This window comes from Manduca sexta, chromosome 12 (genome assembly GCF_014839805.1).
Source record: "Manduca sexta isolate Smith_Timp_Sample1 chromosome 12, JHU_Msex_v1.0, whole genome shotgun sequence".
Taxonomy (NCBI): domain Eukaryota; kingdom Metazoa; phylum Arthropoda; class Insecta; order Lepidoptera; family Sphingidae; genus Manduca; species Manduca sexta.
The window spans coordinates 8,340,453-8,360,501 of NC_051126.1; the positions used below are offsets into that span (position 1 = coordinate 8,340,453).

Here is a 20,049-nt window from a genome sequence, read left to right on the forward strand (position 1 = left end):
CTTACAATAAATGTAGCTGTCGTAACAATATTCGATCTTGTAGAACAAAAGTAAACGCACCGTATATATAACTTTGGAAATGATTTGATAATATACATAGCTATAGCTATACAGTATGAAACACCAAATTTAGAGAATAATATTTGACTACAATATTATATTCCCAAAGTGTAGGGAATATAATATTGTAGGTTTATTATAAATACAGAGTGTCTAAATACCTTAATAAATACACAATATATTCCAAACCCCTCACTGAGATACGAGATTTGTGGCAAGCGTATCGATAATTACGGGAGACTTCCAGTTCCACAATATTCATACTTTAGTGCGGGATTTAAAGCGTGAGCCTATCACTTCATATGATATACAAAACCTTAAACAGAAGTGCGAGGCATTACCGCGTTAACCACACTTTTGTTTTTCCACGTATTGAATAACCTTTTCTATGGAAATTTCATATCAAAGGAAATATGTGAAAGAACGGTGCAGTGCTAAAATATTACGATCCCTTCCAAGTAAGGGTGCAGTGTAGGGATGGCTCACAATTCGCTGTATTTGTTTTATTCAGTAACTAACTTCCAACAGACTGGTATCCAGACGCCACTCTACTTACCACCACGTGCAGTCAAGTCACTTTGCTGTGCCCATTTAAGAGTTGTTGATTTTACTAGGTTGTATGCAATTTATTTTTATGAAAATTTAAGAATTCATTCATTCAATAAATACATTATTACTGTCCGTTATAAAGTGATGAAGACGTAACCAGCAGATATTGGCATCAACTTTAATTCTTTATTACATATTTGCAACTAACGTTTAGCATTGAAGATGTAAAATTCTGCAGGAAGAGCATTGAACTTCTCATATACTGTTACATAAATTGATGTAATTTAGGCGATATGGAAATAGAAGTTGTTACCATATTGCAGTTAATTAGAGATATGAAAATGTAAACAAAATACATAAACAATCGTTGGTTCCTGTTCCGAGTGGACGGAATATTTAAACAGCGCAATTAATACAAACCAATATTGTGCTAAATAATATGAACGCTTTGCCAAATTGAGTGGTGCCAAAATACTTAGCAAGCCATACTGGTTGCGAACCTTGATAAATTGGCCAAATTGCACGTAAAATAACTTCCCAACCTACCGAGAATTACAAAACTGGACTCAACGTTAGGTAACTCACGGAATGGTTAAATACCAGCCTAGCCCAAACGCTAAGGACCTTTGGCCATTCACTTTATAGGGACCATCCTTTCACAATGTTATAACTTTTGTATTATAAGACATGAATTTGCTAACGTAAATTGATATTAAAAACAACTAGCTCTTTGTTCGCATTTTAAAGTTTTTATCTTGTTGTTGATAAGTTTTGTTTGTACAATTATTAGTCTAAGGGCATTATCCGCATCAAGAGATGTGACATCAATAACATAAAGGACTATTAAAATGTTTTATATATTTCAATACTTGAATATTATTTTGCAATCTCTCAGACATAACCAGAAATGCATAACAGTTGGGGCCGTGAAAGTTGTTGAACTTATCACCTTCGTTTTCAATGACTGGGAGAATGACGTGCGGTTTTCATAAGCAACATTCATTCGGACTAACAACGCAAAACACTTGTCGATATTTTATTGAATGCTGTATAAAAAGGTTTGTCTTGTTGGCATTGAACAGGGCAACATAAACTTCATGTGAGGCAAAGCGAGACGGTCTGCGATAACAGTAGACAAAACAATTATTCTTTGTAAATTATATTCGTTTATTTACTGTTTCTGTGTAATATTTATCACAAGCATAATACTCAGACAATCAAATAATAAGATGCATCGAAATATCAAACGATTGGACTACATACACCTCGTACCGACCTATATAAACATGGCCTTATTATATTAAATTCTTTGACTATTCACTTTACCTCACTAATTGTCCTTGCTACATTTAGAGTGGCTTCAAAACCTCCTTTCGAAAATGCCTTTCTATAAACCAACTCAGTTATATGGATTGTTATTATAATACCATTAGATGGTATCTTGATGTTTGCAAAATTGGTTTCGTGAATTCATAATTCACAACATTAATGGTCGTAAATCTAAACCTACAGCTGGGTTAGTTATGGGAATAAATTTTATTTGTTTATTCTTCGTGTTAAATATGTACAGGCTCGTTAAGTCTTAAACTTACTTAAATTATTTTATCCTACCTCTATTTTTGTTGAATTTTTATTACTAGCTCCGGTTTATAATTTTACTACAGAAAGTTTTCTTTTATTAAAAACTAAAATAAGTAATTTATTTATGGACCGAATATGTATTGTAAATTACTAATGCCAATCGTATCTAAATTGCTTTTGTTTTTCCTGTTACAGAACTTCGCGAAGCCTTCGAAGCAGAAGCTCAAGAAGTGAAGAAGCCCCGTCTTTTACTCACTGCCGCTGTGCCCGTTGGCCCTGACAACATTAAGAGTGGATATGACGTTCCTGCTGTTGCTAGGTATAACACTTATTTTAAAATCACCTTATTAAATTTTGACAATCCTGATTACAGATAATTTATAAGAACTAAAATCGAAAACAATTGTAATTGCTATTGAAATAGTTGAAAACAAAATGTTGTTGAAGGTATTATGCTTGTGGGTTCTGTCAATTGACACTTATCACTCTGCAGATGACCTGAATAGTATCAGAGTTTCCAATCATTCAACATGCAAACAAATAATAGTTTTTCTAAAAATTTTGTTTTAATGTGGGAAATATACAGTGGATCAAACAATGACACGTAAATATGCAGAAAATTTTACAATGGCGCTATTGAAAACTGTTTTTTACTTCTTTATTTACGAAGCGAACTATTCCTACTTTCTGCTGTTCAAGCTAGTTTGTTAAATAGGCTATATATACTGTATCATTTATAATTAACCCATAAAACGTTGTAAAACTTTATTTCGACTTAATGAATTCTAGCCTCTAGAGTGCTTCGTCGTAATTGGAAACTTGATCAAGTCGGGTAGGCTCTGGCAGGTTATCTAAACAATAGGCTCGCGGATGTTTAAACTAAAAAAGCATTTATTTTAATTATACAGAAAATATAAAAAATCTAATTCTAAATTATTGTTGTCATCAGCTACCTTGACTTCATCAACCTTATGGCCTACGATTTCCACGGCAAATGGGAACGCGAAACCGGTCACAATGCACCCCTGTACGCGCCTTCTACTGACTCTGAATGGAGGAAACAGTTGTCGGTGGACCACGCTGCCCACCTCTGGGTCAAACTGGGCGCACCTAAGGAGAAACTTATTATTGGTACGAGTTCGTGTAGATGAACATAAAACAGCTTCGTGCTATACAGTGCTGAATATATCTGAACATAAAATTACCAGCAGGCAATTTTATGTTCACATATATTCTGTTATTTGTTATATATAGTTATTGAAATTGTTTTGAAGGAATCATATTAAGTTAAAAATAGTTATGAATATATTTTGCGACATTTTAAAAAAATCTCAGTGACACTCCATAAGTACAGCCCATTTGGAAGTATCATTCAAGCAAAATATCCGAAGGGCTTATCAACAAGAGGCTGTAACACTTCAAATAACACGAGTGGTGTATTACAGGTATGCCGACTTACGGCCGCACATTCACCCTCTCAAACGTCAACAACTTCAAAGTAAATTCCCCAGCCAGCGGTGGAGGAAAAGCCGGCGAGTACACGAAGGAGTCGGGCTTCCTCGCCTATTATGAGGTAATTAAAAATATTGCCTGAGAATCCTTAGGTGGTCACAATACAACAGCATCAAGCAGGTTCATTACATTGTTTAGGAAATCGTTTCAGAAATATCTTTTGTGATTATGGTTGTGGTTCAGAATAATTGAATAGATGTTTCATTACATAACAAATGCTTGCAGCTAATGAAATGGACGTAATAGGTTTAAAATCTGCTATTAAACAACAATGAAGTACATTAACTAATATAATAATATCCTCATTAATTTTGTGTCAAACTTCCATCAACAAGAATTATCAAGAAAGATTAATGTCAAGTTCTTGTCAAATTTGATAAATCTTAAACTAAATTTCGCTGCTATATGAAATATGATTTCTACCTCATGTTCGCGTAATACGTGATGCGCTGAGCAATTGAGAATATAAGAAAAAATCTTCAATACGGCAAGCTTAATAATCATGATAACGATCTACTTTCTCTAACACGGCGCAGTTGCTTGAGTATTCAAGACTTTCTATCGCAACACTTACGAACATGTCATATTACTGCGTTTCTTCCAAGTAATTGTAAAATCATGAAAGTATACAATTAAATTTCGAAAAGTAATATCAGTAAAATGTTTTTAAAGCAATATTCAGGAAGGAAGTTGTAATGTAGATGACGTATGCATTCGTAAAATAAAAGTCTATATTCTTATGAGTCTATAATTCTATATTTTCTAAGATTTTATATAAAAACAAATCACCTTTATTTAAACACATTATTTATTGCCGTTTAAGATTTCTCGCATAAAACCTTCAATCGTGCTAACCTAGATCAAAACGCAAGCTTTGTTTAAGTCGAATACAATTACAGGAGATTTAAGATTATTCGAAGTCAATTTATGCCAGTATATACTTCACACCACGTTTTCTGTAATATACGGTTTTGTCGATAACATCCTATGATTATTGGTAGGTACTAGTTTTATTATTATGGATCGGTATTTCAATGCCGTTTTGAAACATTTGTTCATATATAATATGTCGTTATTAGAGTTTTAATTAGGTCAGTTTGTAATTGTGAACAATCAGAGGTAAGTAATTTAAAGTCGATGTCAATCATCATAATTTTATCAAAGTGAGCTATAAAAAGCGAACTAAGTACGAAATCAACTTATTTTTTATGTAAGTTGTTCGGTCTAAAAATACTTTTATTTTGTCTTGTCTTCTGTTCCAAGTATTGTTTGTATTGGGATGCGACCTTGGAGGAGATTGTAAAAAAGCTTGAGTTACGAGCTAATTTCGCAGCGCAGGAATTTTGACAGTTTCAAAAAGTAATCAGCAGTTTGATGTGTTTAATGGCACAGCAGACGGGCGGGAATATCGGTGTTAAAATGTCATAATATGTACGGAAGTTTAAGTGATATTTTCATGTTTTTATAACATTTTGAGTGGCATTTAAAGAGTTGAAATATGATAAAATTTCGCATATAATAATTATCTGGTTCGTAAAGGTTAGCTTAAATGTTTATATGCCGTGAACTAATAACATACATTTATGGTGAAATTTATTTAAATGCCTTCGACTTGCCGATTTGGTTTGTAACGATACGTAGTAAAGAAGAAAAATCTGTGCAAAACTGAATTAAGCATAAAATATAAACTATCAAGTAGAATGTTATGGTATACCGGTAATCATACAGTAACATAATTTCTTTTTGTTGAAACTATAAAATGAGGCTTTATAATTATTTTTATATGAAATAATTCTGGAGCAAATCGTCGGGATTAGTGCAAAAATGCGTAACTGAAAAAGAGTTTAGTACTATTATTCAAAGTTTACTATAGTAAGTAGAATATAATCTCAAGTGGGCTTTAATTTCACTTACATAGTATTCCACTAAACGCGAAGAAAGTTTATTTTGATACAAAAATTTAGGAATAATTCTAATAGCAGTTAGACTCAGTAATAATCATAATATAACTATTTTGAGGTTACAAGCAATTATTACAAGTAAGGTACATTTTAAAACTATGTATTATTAGTACTCGTAATTTGACATAATGAAATTAATATTATGATGCTGTCGAGCGTTGTATTTGACAATAAGCATGCGAGGGATACAGGTCCCAGTAGCGTGTCTGGATATCATTATGTTTTTTATGAGTAGTATAATGCAAATGAAAAAGATATTGGCAATTGTATAAATTAATAATTTCGAGAATTTACTTAAATGTACCAATCTCAGGAGTTTACGTATTTTTAATTATTCTTCGCATCATTTCGCAAATTTTTGGTCACTGTTTTCACAAAAAATCCACCAATCAAACCACGTACCTGCATAGATATAAATAGAAAAAAATCTTCTTTAATTCTACCGATTTCCTTTACAAAAATTCTCATTTGTTCTAACCTTTGACCTAATGGTCGACTTATGGCCTTCAGCTTGTCAAACGTTGATTTGAATCCCGGATTAGAATGTAATCCGCTTTGCGTAAAACTAATATTTTTGGAGTATGTTGAATGTCATCCAAATATTACACGTTCCTTATCCAATATACATAGCTAAACTTATATTCAATTAGTTGTCAACCTACAGTTAGAGTTAGTAGCGCAATAATATGACCAAATCATTTTTTACGGACCCTTATAAACAAATGTCCAAATGTGTTTTCTATCGAAAAGGTGTGCGAGATCTTACGTAATGGCGGAACCTACGTGTGGGATGACGAGATGAAAGTGCCCTACGCAATCCATGGAGACCAATGGGTTGGATTCGATGACGAAAAGGCTATCAGAAACAAAATGAGGTAATGCTAATTATAATTTATTGAAATTTAGTGATACTTTTGCAGGTGTATCCCTAAGATGATTTTGATATGACCCCTATATCAGAATCATCATATTCTATAATTAGTAATGTAATTTTAAGATAGATTATTTCAGTTAACTCTGGATTCATTTAAACGCCCTTAAGTAAACGTCGCTTTATTTTTAGACTACTAATGCCGGACTAGTTAATTGAAGACTAATTAGGAATTCTGTAGCTTAGACAAAGAATTATTTGGTGTCGAAATCCGCATCCTATAATTCTCAATTGGTACCTCGCAGCGACGATTTAATGCTATTACACGGTAAGAAATAAGTCCAATTAACGCCAGTCTGCACAAGCTCCTGGGAATTAACAACATTATGACAGCAGTAAAAATAAACTCTGTTTTTAAATTAAAAGAAGATATTCTCACAATAAATTATAATTAATGATAACAAACACTTTTATGTTAAGATAATTGTAAAAGTTTACGTCGCTTATATTTATTTAACAACGATATAAATTGGAAACAAACATTTATAATTTACATAAAGTTAACACAATTATTTTGAAATTCTAAGTTAAGTTCCAAGAAAAAGATTTGCTTTTCCTTCATTCCAAGTTCACTGAGCAATAAAATCGAAACTAAATTAACTTTAATTCCCACTTTGTCAGTAGAAGTAGTTATTACTTTTCTAAATGCCGCAAATTGTTGCAACGTTTTCGAAAAATAAACACTCTATAATGAAAACGACTGTATCGTTTTTATGAATTTTGAGTATCTTCTTATTTTTGTGGTCTTTAACAGGTGGATCAAGGACAACAACTTTGGTGGAGCTATGGTGTGGACTGTGGACATGGATGACTTCAGTGGAAGCGTATGCGGCGGTGACGTCAAGTATCCGTTGATTGGTGCTATGAGGTTAGATATAGAAACTTACTACTTCCCTGTGAAATCTAATATAAATATAATGTAACTATTCTCACAAATACAGTTAAATCAGGCGAGTGCTGTTTACATTAGCTATCTAATATAGTTAACTAATTTCCGATGTACGGTCAATACTTCTAAATCTCTATAATTAACTTAAAATTAAATTCCCCTTTTCTAGGGAAGAACTTCGCGGCATATCCCGTGGAAAAGACGCAAAGGATGTCGACTGGGCGTCAGTAGCATCAAGTGTCGTGATAGAAGTAACTGAGAAGCCTGAACCAATCAAGATAACTCTTAAAGACGTGCTCAGTCGCGTGAAGAAACCAACGAAGAACGTAGTGATTAAACAAAACAACATCGGCGCCGCAATCGATAAAAACAGTGAGTAACCGTCATTACTCTTGCTCGTTGTCGCAAATCCCTTTTCCGGTCCAACGTCTCCTTTATTAAACCTGGCCATTTGACAGTTTTCAAATCATTGCCTTCCATCGTGATTTTCTCCGTTTTAGAAGATTAATCACTTTGGAAAGTGCAAAGTGTTAGTGCAAGTCATTTTATAACCGAAAGTTTTTATCTATGGACGTGATATATAGTCAATTACCTAATTGTTTTTTTAAGAAACTTACGTTGTTTGTCTTTGTACATTTTACAAAAAACCTGGCATTTTCAATAAACATAATAAGAACTCGATATTTCCTTGTTATTTAACTTATAATAATATACGTACCTAGAGAATATTAGTTATAGCGTATAAATATATCTTCTTAGATAAGTCGTAAATCTCAATTTCACAACGATATAAATTACTATAATTAACAAAACAGAAAAAAAAGAACTATTCAATACCTCATATTACTACGATGCTAGTTATTTACTTTACATAGTAACATCTATACGAACAGCGAAAGTCGATAGCATGCACGAAGCTGTTATTTATACAAATTGATTATTAATTTGAATAGTTTGAAGGTGAACCACTGATGACTCATACCACATCAATCATGTTCTTATACAATTATTTGCTTTTCTCAAGTATTTATTGTTTATCCCTAAATTTTAAATACATCTTCATTTCATAAAAACTTTGATTCTAACGTCTGTGGTTGTAAATATAAACAGTGTGGCCATATCATTACTTGCCATAATTATTTTAAAGTTGAAATTCCGCTTACATAATTTCATTTTATTTAACAAGAAATTACAATTTATTCACAATAATCTAAAGTATAACATCCCAAGTTACGCGAGCTATTATACAAGCCAAGTTGACAAGTTTTTAAGCAAATAGAGAATTTTCATGGAGGAAGTGAAACTCAAGCCAATCGATATGCCCTTTCAGAAGCAGAGACGAGTCAAATGCATTCGTTCAAATGTAAACACGTTTGTAACATTCCGCGTGCAAGTGAACATCGGCAATAAGAAATAAGAATTTCAGAAATGTCCCGGTTTGCTTTCGTTAAAAGTATTTTGTGCAATGGAATTCTGCGGAGAATTTTCTTTATTTGTACAATATTTTTTATTTATTTATGTCGCTGTAAAGAGACATTAGGAAACATGATTTAGGGAAACTATTTTTTATAAATATAGCGTATTGTAGGCTATTGCATAAATATTAAGTGCAATATATATTGGCCGTTAATCTAAACTCAATAAAATAGATCATTTAGTGTCTGAAGTAAAAAAGTAACTTTAAATTTTCATCACTAAAGACTCAATTTTCCTTAAGTGTTCTCCGTGAAGTACAAACACCACTAAAACAAACCCGTAACGGTCTAAAAGCGACGTTTTTCATCGCATCGAAATGTAACCAGAAGTGCGTTTGACACTAAAAGCCACAAAATATCCGACGGGAGTGCCAAAAGGGTCACTCTCAGGCGTTGTGTTGTTCCCAACTGTTAAGAATGGCTTTGGAAAGTCTTCTTGACGACACAGTTACTAAAAGTTTGAAACATCGAGTGCTTTCACGTTGAAGCGCTCCCCACAGACCAGGCAAACTTGACACTTGAACCGTAAGCGAAATTCACAAACCTTAGGTGGAATGTAGATAACCAAAACAGATTCAGAGATCTTCGTATATTGGTGAAATGTTCCAAATGTATTTCGTGATTTAATGCCGGCAAGTTCATGACGTAGGCACTTGACAATCTTCGCGAGTACACGCTTAATGTTTCCTTTGGTGTGTTAAGTAATAAATAACACATTTGCAATGGCAATAAGGTTATAAGGTTTCTAAAGCGTGAATAAGCGGTTACTTTGTTTTAAATACTTACTATAATTTATTACACATAATATTATTACAGAAACATGTAGTATGTACTATTCCTGAAGTATGAAAAGTGAAAGATATGAAATAAGTTTGAAACTTTGCAGCACAGAAAGAACAACACGATTCTTTATTAATTCTTCATTTCAAAATGTCCAGGTGGAAGTGAAGCTTATATGAATCGTTCCAAATTATGCTCCAATGATTGATCGACGATTTTATTAGTCTTGGTTCTAATTGAAAATCTTTGAAGAATATTTTTCTTTCATTGATTGAAACTGGTGACAATTTGATCAGGATACCTTACGAACTAACTTGATGCCTATGAATTTGTGTAACTCTTAAATTAAAATGTTATTCTTTTATCAAAATTATATGCGTTTGTAATATTACTTAGTATCCGATATTTATTCATTTTTATTTCTGCACAGGACGAGAGCCGCAAGTCCTCTGCTACCTTACCTCCTGGTCCTCTAAGAGGCCGAGCGCAGGTCGCTTCATGCCTGAGAATGTTGATTCCTCCCTCTGCACTCACGTCATCTACGCCTTCGCGACATTGAAGGACTACAAACTGGCTGAAGCTGATGAAAAGGATGCAGACATGTACGACAAGGTTGTCGCTCTGAGAGAAAAGAATCCCAATTTGAAGGTAATATTTGGTGTAGCTAAAATATTAGCTTATTTATTTGTAAAAGACATAATGGCATTAATTTATTACAAAAAAATATGGACAAAAGTACTTTAAAAAATAACTTTTGTAAAGTTGTATGTATAGTATAATGTGTGTACTGCATGAACGATGAATTTAAAATGTTAACACGATTGAACACGAATTAAACCAAACTTATTTTTTCTAGATCCTTCTCGCCATTGGCGGATGGGCATTCGGTTCCACGCCCTTCAAAGAACTTACATCAAACGTCTTCCGTATGAACCAGTTCGTCTACGAAGCCATTGAATTCCTCAGAGATTACCAATTCAACGGTTTGGATGTAGACTGGGAATACCCGAGGTAATTTTGTATTATTAATAATATGATCATAGGGCCATTGTTTTTTTCTTTATTATTATATTCATTTATAAGAATAAAAAAATTAGTCGCACATAATTATTCAGTTTTCTGAACTCAATATGGACAATATTATATCGCTGATGTTGAAACCTTATTTTCTATACTATAAAATTTTGTTATAATTTTTATTAGGGGAGCCGACGACCGCGCAGCCTATGTATCCCTGCTCAAAGAACTGCGCTTAGCTTTTGAGGGTGAAGCCAAGACGTCCGGACAACCTCGTCTCCTCCTTACCGCTGCTGTACCCGCATCCTTCGAAGCCATCGCTGCTGGTTACGACGTGCCTGAAATTTCTAAATATTTGGTGAGGAATCACACTATCTTTACAGCACTTGGTAATGTTCCTACGCTTAAAGATATGTATTTTATAAATGCAGTTTTAGTTTATTTTTAACGACCTCTTTCGATGCTTAACTCAAGCATTCAAAAAGGCTCAAATACTTAATTCTGTATCACCACATTACCGGCCAATTTTAATCAATTGTACAGGAACATCTAGTACGGTATTGGGTAACCTACCTTCAGCTATTGTCAGATTACAAAGACCTATGATTCAAAATACTTTGAGTAATCTTCTTGTCAATCACCACGTTTTAAATTTCAATTATTTTTGTATCTAGGACTTCATAAACGTCATGACTTACGACTTCCACGGCCAATGGGAACGCCAAGTCGGACACAACAGCCCTCTGTTCCCCCTAGAAAGTGCTACCAGCTACCAGAAGAAACTCACTGTGGTAAGTCCAAATTAACTCTGCCAAAGCATGTTTTGTAATTAAATAATTTAAAACTACTTATTTGGATATCGTAAAAAATAGCTCAAAAATCAATTAAACGTTATCATACGTATCTATTTTTCTGTCGATAAATTAGTTACCAGTGTGAAAAAAAAATGTATTTATTTTATAATACAAATACACATTTTGTTACCAGGACTACTCAGCTCGTGAATGGGTCCGTCAAGGCGCTCCTAAAGAAAAGCTTATGATCGGTATGCCCACGTACGGAAGATCTTTCACGCTCATCAATGACACACAGTTCGACATCGGAGCGCCTGCTTCTGGTGGCGGTAAGTTTTTATTTATAATTATTATATTGTTTGTGTATTTAACTAAATTATATTATAATTACTTACTTACTTTTTAGGGACAGATTTGGTTCAATATACAAAATAACGGTCGTAGGCGTCACCCTCGAGGGAAATAATTTGGATCTTCAATCCAATCTTGTGGCTATACTTAGTGTAACAGTTTCGGGTGTTTATGAAATGTCGAACCCTGTTTTGAAATTATAGTACGTAAAGAAATCAATGAACTTAAAATACTAGTCTCGGTAAAATATGCTCTTAATATCTATGGCAACACGAAGGTTTCACACCACTCCTCAGAGTCGAAGTGAATCTGGATTGATTAATCCGTATCAAGCCTGAATGATTGAACTGTATCCAATCATTTTACTGTTGAGGTGAGAGTATAGATGTTAAATAAAATATATTATCACAGGTTCAGCTGGACGATTCACCAACGAAGCTGGTTTCATGTCGTACTACGAGATCTGCGAGTTCCTTCGTGAAGACAACACTACTCTTGTATGGGACAACGAGCAGATGGTGCCTTTCGCTTACAGGGAAGACCAATGGGTTGGGTTCGATGATGAGAGATCTCTTAAAACTAAGGTAAGCAAACTATTACTAACAGATATCGGGGCGTAACACGTTATCTTAGAATAAATATAGTATTTTGTTACTTATTTTCAATATTATAGTTTCCATAATCAATTACAAAAAACAAGTCTAAATTAGTTTACAAGATTCTCCTTTCATTAAAATATATAAACAGTAATTCTTTTGACAGTTTGAGACTACATTTTCCTCAAGGCGTCAGAATATTTTGAAACCATTAAGATTAATTAAAATTTACATAATTTCAACAATTAATTAATATTAAATTAATTAACAGATGGCTTGGCTTAAAGAAGAGGGCTTCGGAGGAATAATGGTCTGGTCGATCGATATGGACGACTTCAGGGGTTCATGTGGAACTGGGAAGTATCCTCTCATCACCGCCATGAAGCAAGAGCTCGGAGACTACAAAGTCAAACTTGAATACGATGGACCCTATGAATCATCTGGACCTACTGGACAATACACTACTAAAGATCGTAAGTATCCAATTATATCGTATATAATGTGTTTGATAGTCTACCAGGTTATAATATATTTTCTATACACTTAAACCTCGTCATATTTTTGTGTATTAGTGATTAATATTGGGTAGAGAGAAAAAGAATCTAATGATTGTTTTTCGAAAGCATAATTACTGTATTGACTATCATGATTATGTCCCGAGTTAATATTAAAGGGCATTGAGAGCGTCCCATTGTCTGCTGGCATTCAGTTGGACCTATTAATTCCATTGTTGATGGAGAATTTATTGTCCAGACAACATATTATATTCGTACGTTTATACGTATCGTACGTTTATAAGTATAAAGTTCCTAATTACACATAAACTAAAGGTCTTCATTATTATTGTTAATCCGCTCAACGAAATTATAACCACAGAAATTACCTCATATTTTAGCAGCTTAATGCAATCGAATTATAAATTATAAATCAAAGTATAAATTAATTTGTTTCAACCGGTATATTTTTAAACAGTCCTACTTAATACACTTTCCATCGTCTGTATTCCATCCCACGATGTGATGGGGAGCGAGATCGCCATATCGGCCCGCATTCTAGACTACGGGCTGCTACTGAGTAGAAAACCCAACATCGCTTTGCCACCTAGGGATCAAATCTAAGACAACAGTCTTACAGCAATACAACTATGTCACCGAGGCAGTCATCAAAATCATCTCTTATTATCAAATTCCGAGAAAAAAATATGTATGCACTATTAGCGATCGAAATGTTGAATAGAAGATCGTGAAATATTATAATATTCTCTCGTGCGTACTATAAGTAAAATAACAATTTTTCCAGCCAACGAAGTGACCTGCGAGGAAGAAGACGGCCACATATCGTACCACCCAGATAAGGCTGACTGCACAATGTACTACATGTGTGAAGGCGAAAGGAAACACCACATGCCTTGCCCCCAAAACCTGGTGTTCAACTACAACGAGAACGTGTGTGACTGGCCTGAGAATGTCGAAGGCTGCACCCACCACACCCAGGCACCCGCGGCGAGGCGGTAAGCCTTATATGTAGTTCACTGTTTATGTTCAGCTATAAATATTTTTCATAACTTAGGCTTAATTTTAGTAAGGTCCGAATCAGCTATGTATATAGCCTCGTAAAGTGTTCAAACATTTTGGATGTCTGTCAGATAATTTTGTAGAAACTGATTTTGTGTTACGGTATACGAGAAGGTGCTACGTTTGCTCAATTTTGAAAAATAATAAATATCTAAATGTTAATCTTGTTGGACAAAAATGAACTGACTTGTGAAATAAGTGATATCGATGTCAGAATATAGGTACTGAAAAATTAATATTGTTAGATATTAAATAGAAATAAATTATTATGTTTGGATACCACGAAATTAGTTTCTCATGTTAAAGGAACGCTAACATTTTGTAATAAATTTAGTAATACAACAGTAACAAACAGATAAATCCACCTACTATAGGTACTTATGTAATTATTTACAATAATATTTATTGGCGTTTAGTTTGCATATCGGATAGTTGATGAGAGGACTAGTGTGATATAATGTAAATTTCTTAACATTATTTGAAAAATATAAACAATAGGTCTATCTATAAATCTTATATTAAATTATGTGGGCCAATTGCACCAACAAAATTATAGCTAACCGAGACTAAAAATGCATTCGTTCCAGTCATTTTGAATCCTAATACTATTATTAGGATACAATGACTGAAATATTGACAATGTCATTATTGACAGCATTATTTTTAACTCTCGATTAAGTTGGATTCAACATTGTTTTGTTGGTACAATACCCCTGATATGTAAAGATGGGACAGACAAAGTTTTTTCTGATCGTTTCTTTTGCAACTTAGAGCGTCATGTATAAAATTTTGCTCAATTTTTCAAAAAACGTGAAGTTAGTAAGCTTGTCTGACCTTTCTCCCGTTACGTATATTTTTCTCTCCCAAAGGTACACAATATGCCAACCGATTGTAACGAATCTATGAATAATAAAATATGCTCTCTCTTTTTATACATTGCTTACGACACTTATTTTAGTGGTATTTTTTATTTTGTTCTTTAACATTTTTATATGAAGCAAATTATAACAAACAATTATAATTAACATAATATTTTGTGAAATAATTTTTGTTTCTATGGGATATTTTTGTACCTTTAATTTACCACATATTTATTTTATGTGCGTAAGTATTTATCTAGTTGCGAATTGTGTATTTTTGGGACAATGATTTATTATACTTTAGTTACAAAACTGAAGCTTTTATTTTATATAATATGTACATTAATTTCAAATACTCAACTCAGCTAAAATCACTGCCTTTTTTACTGCCTATCGTGGTCTTAGAAAAATGAAAAAAAATTATGTGTTTATAACACGTGACCGATTCTAAAGTTACTGACAATTTAAACGTCAACGAACGGTTAAGTTATCGTTTAGTTCAGGTGTTACCCACTACGTTAAAGAAGGGAATAAAATGTTAAGTGGTCACTCGCTAGTAACTTTAGAATCGGAACTTTATATTAATTGTAATAATGAATTACTTATAAGCTTGTAAATATTGTATTTAGATGCAAACGAGATGTAAGAGTATTATTAAAGATTTTTTTAATAAGCCTTTGTTTAATTTGTATTTTATGTCACCGTCTTAAAAGACGATCTTTAGGACGCGTGGCAATTTTCTATCCCCAACTTTGATTTCAAATGACTTCAGAATTTTTTAAAAACTATTTAGCACCGACATCTAGTAGTTATTTTTTTTACTAATTGCGTGTGAAAAAAAAATGAGGTCGAAGCTTAGGTAATCGGACATTATTAAATATCATATTCTTATTATATTATACTAAAAACAAAATAAATTTAAAATAGATACAGCCACGAGGAGTGGTTACTAAAATAATAGTTTAAAACACAAGCCACGGCCTCTGCAAATGGAATAGCAATTACCCAAGAGTGTTAAATCATCGTTGCAGCTTGTGCTGCACCTGGCGGGTATTAATCGCTCCTTACAATGGTTATTTCATACATAAAATGTGATCTGGTTTATATTACCGTTCCACCAATTTACATTTATTTTATGTCTGTACAAAAATGTATACAGATGGACTTAGACCCTTTTTTTTTGTTTTACGCGGGGAAAAAAACGCGTTGTCGCTACCACCACTTGGAGGGTCAGTGGAATGGTTATGTTGGTTTCACCGGTCTTACGGCCCAATGTCGACGCTCGGAAGTATAACATCATCCGAGCGAGCGTTGGACCGAGTCGCTAACCCTTGTATACCCTACACCGGCATACCAACCAAAACCCGCGGTGGCCTTCTGTGGGACTGCCCCGGGGTATCTTGTTGCACTAAGATAGCTGCACGGACCCGTCCCTGCGCGATACCGCATTGCGGCACCTCTCTAATTGAAGGGGCTAAGATGCCCCACATGCTGAATGACGCCTTTGGAGTCTACGACATCGGGAGACCTACTACGCGCATTGTCGTCCACCTCAAACTCGGTGTAGACGAACGAGCAGCTCCCCACTGCTCGCCCTCGACTCTCTCTAAGCCCCAATTAGTCGCCTCTTACGACAGGCAGAGGATACCGTGGCGGAATTCTTTAGATGCCCCAGGCCACAGGGAGATGGACTTAGACCTAAACAACGTTTACGGTAAAGCAGAAATAAAACAATAATCTATTGATAATTAGTGAAAATATAAAGTAGATAAACTGACTGAAATATTCAGAAGGATTTTGATGAAGAAAAACTCTTAACTCATATACATTCACTATTTTATTATGGTACTAAAATAACGAGTGTATTGCACGAAAAATGTTATTCGAAAAAGTAGATTAGCTGTTCTTGTGTTGGTATGCTGGATACAAACAACTGATAGTGTTGCTACAATATAGAAAATATTATTAAATTATTAAGTTAGACAATTGAGTATTTACGATCGATTAATAAAGTATAATGAAGGTAATCCGAAAATAAACTAATCTATGCTATAAGTATAATAATAAAATAAAATTTATTATGAGATATGGTTAAAGATTAGTATAATAATTTATACCTTAATTCACTACCGTAAGGTGTATATAATTACAGTTGACCCAAAAACAAACGTCTCTTTTGTCAGAAAATAATAGTAACTTGGTTAAACCTATAATCCTTTAATCCTGGTCTGATCAAAACAACTACTTATATGGGCTATATATATATATGTCGCCGCAGCACCTCGTTATTCCTTGAATTGGTGAATTTCCGGAGCGATAGTGACGCCATCTATCATTACATCGAGGAAGTATTAGAAGAGGAGGGAGGTCGACTGCTGTCAATATAAGGACCGGCCGAACGACGAGAGCTCAATCTTGTTGTCTTGTTTTTGTACGAGTCTTATTTGGACGCTCGAACCGAGCACATTGTGTATTCCGCTAGTGTTACTATGCAGTAAATTGTTAGTGAAGTAAAGAAGTGTTTCAATAATTGAATAACTGTCTGGAAAATAAATATAGACCGGTGATACTTTACCGGTCATGTAAAAAAATAACCAAGTAAAGAGTTTTCACTACGTTTGTTGCCAACAAATATATATATATATATATATATATATATATATATATATATATATATATATATATATATATATATATATATATATATATATATATATATATATATTGGCAACAGAAGGGACATGCTATTAGGATTTTTGTATATTTTTTTCTTTTACCTGCTTTACTGCGGTCATCAAACAGAAACAAGATAAAATGAAAGTATCACACAAACTAGAAAAGTAACTATACATTTTACTCACATGTTAATGAAAATAAAATAATATTACAATACACGAAATTGATGGATAGTAATATGAAATTTAGGTTTTACGACAAAAATATATTAAAAATACGCCGCTCATGAAATAAAGCTTAAATTGAAATGACAGAAACATTTCCCGACTTCTTTATATGTAGTCTTTTATGCCAAATGGTTACATTCATCGTTACAATTGTTAGAGCTTTTACAAAGAGTTATTCTGATTGCGACGAACAATTGCAAAGAAAGACCACAGTTTTGTTTCATTGACTTTACTGTTATTTTAGGTGATATTGTAATCTACGTTCTCATTTTATACGTCACAATCTAAATTGGTTCATCAATTAACTGCTGACATTTTTTTATGTATAGCGACTACCGACAGAAAAATCAAAATTTGATTAATTAACATTCATTCAATCTTCGTACCGCAGCGGGATTTCAGTCGAGTTTGAGGCGGGATAAGCAGTTTTTTTTTAATTGGCAGTATGGGATAAAGCGCGTTTAGGGCTATCTGTCTGATACTAAGTAATTATTACTAAGTGTTTCTCGTGTCTCTAGTAGGATAAACGCATTTACCGCGATAAAAATACCACTGACAAATTTTCGGGGATAAAAAATAGACAAAATACAAATATAGTTAAGCTAAGTCTACAACCTTATTTATGTAACTTGTTTAAATTTGTTCAGCGGTCTCCGCATTTAATTCTCCAACTTCCATATACGTTTACAAACTATTGGGTAATAATATTAATGATAATAATCAAACTCTGATCCTACTAGAAATAAAGAACTAATTCCTACGATAAGTAAAATGTCTAATTAACTATTCTCATACGGTAGGCTTATAAGATTCTAATGTCACCGTATAGTCTATACGCTAAGAGGCTATTTAGGATGAAACTCAATGCCAGCAATTCTCAGTTCTATAAAACCTACAAGTTGTAAATGCGATTACGCGGTAATGGATAGAAGTAAAACGTACATGTCTCTCATTTCCTTTTAATCTTTATGAGTTGTAACTTTGATTAAGACTTTAACAATAAACATTGTTAATTTGCGTTTTGTGTTTGAACAGCAAAGTATAATTATTTTGACGTGATAAAGACGGTAATAAACACCGATTTGTATCTAATAAGCAACATTCTACATAAAGGGGAATAATTTAATCATAATCTTTACTGACTGTTGTAATCTTACTTATTACTAATCTTATAAATGCGAAAGTTGGTGAAAATGTTTGGATATTTGTTAAAAGGAAACACAGAAACAGCTGAAAGAATTTCAATGGCATTTGGCACAAAGGGTAGATAGACCATGTCCTACATTAACACTTAGGTTTATTTACTTTTTGTCACGCTAATTTACTCCCATAAGAAATAATGTTGTGTTATGTAATAGTGTCGTAAAGTATTTTAGGGACTTTTGTAACTGGAAAAGCTTATCACGCGCGAAGCCACGGGCTACACGTAGTATGATGTAAAGTATAAACTATATAACTACTTATACAAAGTTATTGTGGTGACTTATTATTCCTACTTCTCCCTATCTTAATTACATGCGAAATTGTAAATTCTGTTAGTGGTAATTGGTTGAATACAAAACAATTATTGTTCCTATTATTTCAGAGGTTAGACTAAACATATAATAACTGCTGGATGTTGTCCTACTGTTCTCAAATAATTCTGACCGCACATCCTTTGTTGAACACCCAAGCTTATTCACAGTCTGTTTATTACTAGATTGTGGGAACACAAAATTGAACCAACCTTCTATCACAGGAAGGAAATATTAAAGTAAGAAATATGAAACATTACAAACATTTAGAGCTATTAATAGTTGCTTAGAAATGTCGAAGGATAAATACAAAATAACAACAACTGTTTTGCCTACCTAATTACAAATTATATTTGAATGGTATTCTAAATACACTGAAAAGACAAAATGAGAGAAGTTCTTTAATTAGCTTTTTTTATAATAACAGTAAAATATAACACACGCCATACTTACCGTAAACCTTAACTTTTATACCCGAAGATTAATTTTAATAAAGCAGAACTCACGTGGCTTTTAACCTTCCCTCATTCAAGCCCTTAATGCAATGTGCAGTTATTATGCGTCTTTTAACCATAGAATTTCATATCCGTTTATACAAAGGAATATGAATTCACGAACTTTAAATATAAAGCTCGTTCTAGCTTGTACTTTTTTAATAATACTTATGCACATAAGCGGACGAAATGGTTAAGCATATTTCCC

The 20,049-nt window shown here is 33.3% G+C and overlaps 1 protein-coding gene across 1 annotated transcript in view; it reads left to right on the forward strand.

Moving 5' to 3' along the window:
- The window catches only part of LOC115441530 (probable chitinase 10), a 95,787-nt gene extending 80,184 nt beyond the window's left edge, over nt 1-15,603 (forward strand). The window contains exons 6-19 of the mRNA XM_030166350.2: nt 2,386-2,509; nt 3,140-3,321; nt 3,636-3,763; nt 6,414-6,538; nt 7,349-7,462; nt 7,653-7,855; nt 10,169-10,386; nt 10,595-10,749; nt 10,942-11,113; nt 11,430-11,546; nt 11,743-11,878; nt 12,312-12,484; nt 12,768-12,969; nt 13,796-15,603. Coding sequence (XP_030022210.1) covers nt 2,386-2,509; nt 3,140-3,321; nt 3,636-3,763; nt 6,414-6,538; nt 7,349-7,462; nt 7,653-7,855; nt 10,169-10,386; nt 10,595-10,749; nt 10,942-11,113; nt 11,430-11,546; nt 11,743-11,878; nt 12,312-12,484; nt 12,768-12,969; nt 13,796-14,010 — 2,264 coding nt within the window. The 3' untranslated portion in view covers nt 14,011-15,603. The remainder of the gene's footprint in view (nt 1-2,385; nt 2,510-3,139; nt 3,322-3,635; nt 3,764-6,413; nt 6,539-7,348; nt 7,463-7,652; nt 7,856-10,168; nt 10,387-10,594; nt 10,750-10,941; nt 11,114-11,429; nt 11,547-11,742; nt 11,879-12,311; nt 12,485-12,767; nt 12,970-13,795) is intronic.
- Nucleotides 15,604-20,049: the final 4,446 nt, after the last annotated feature.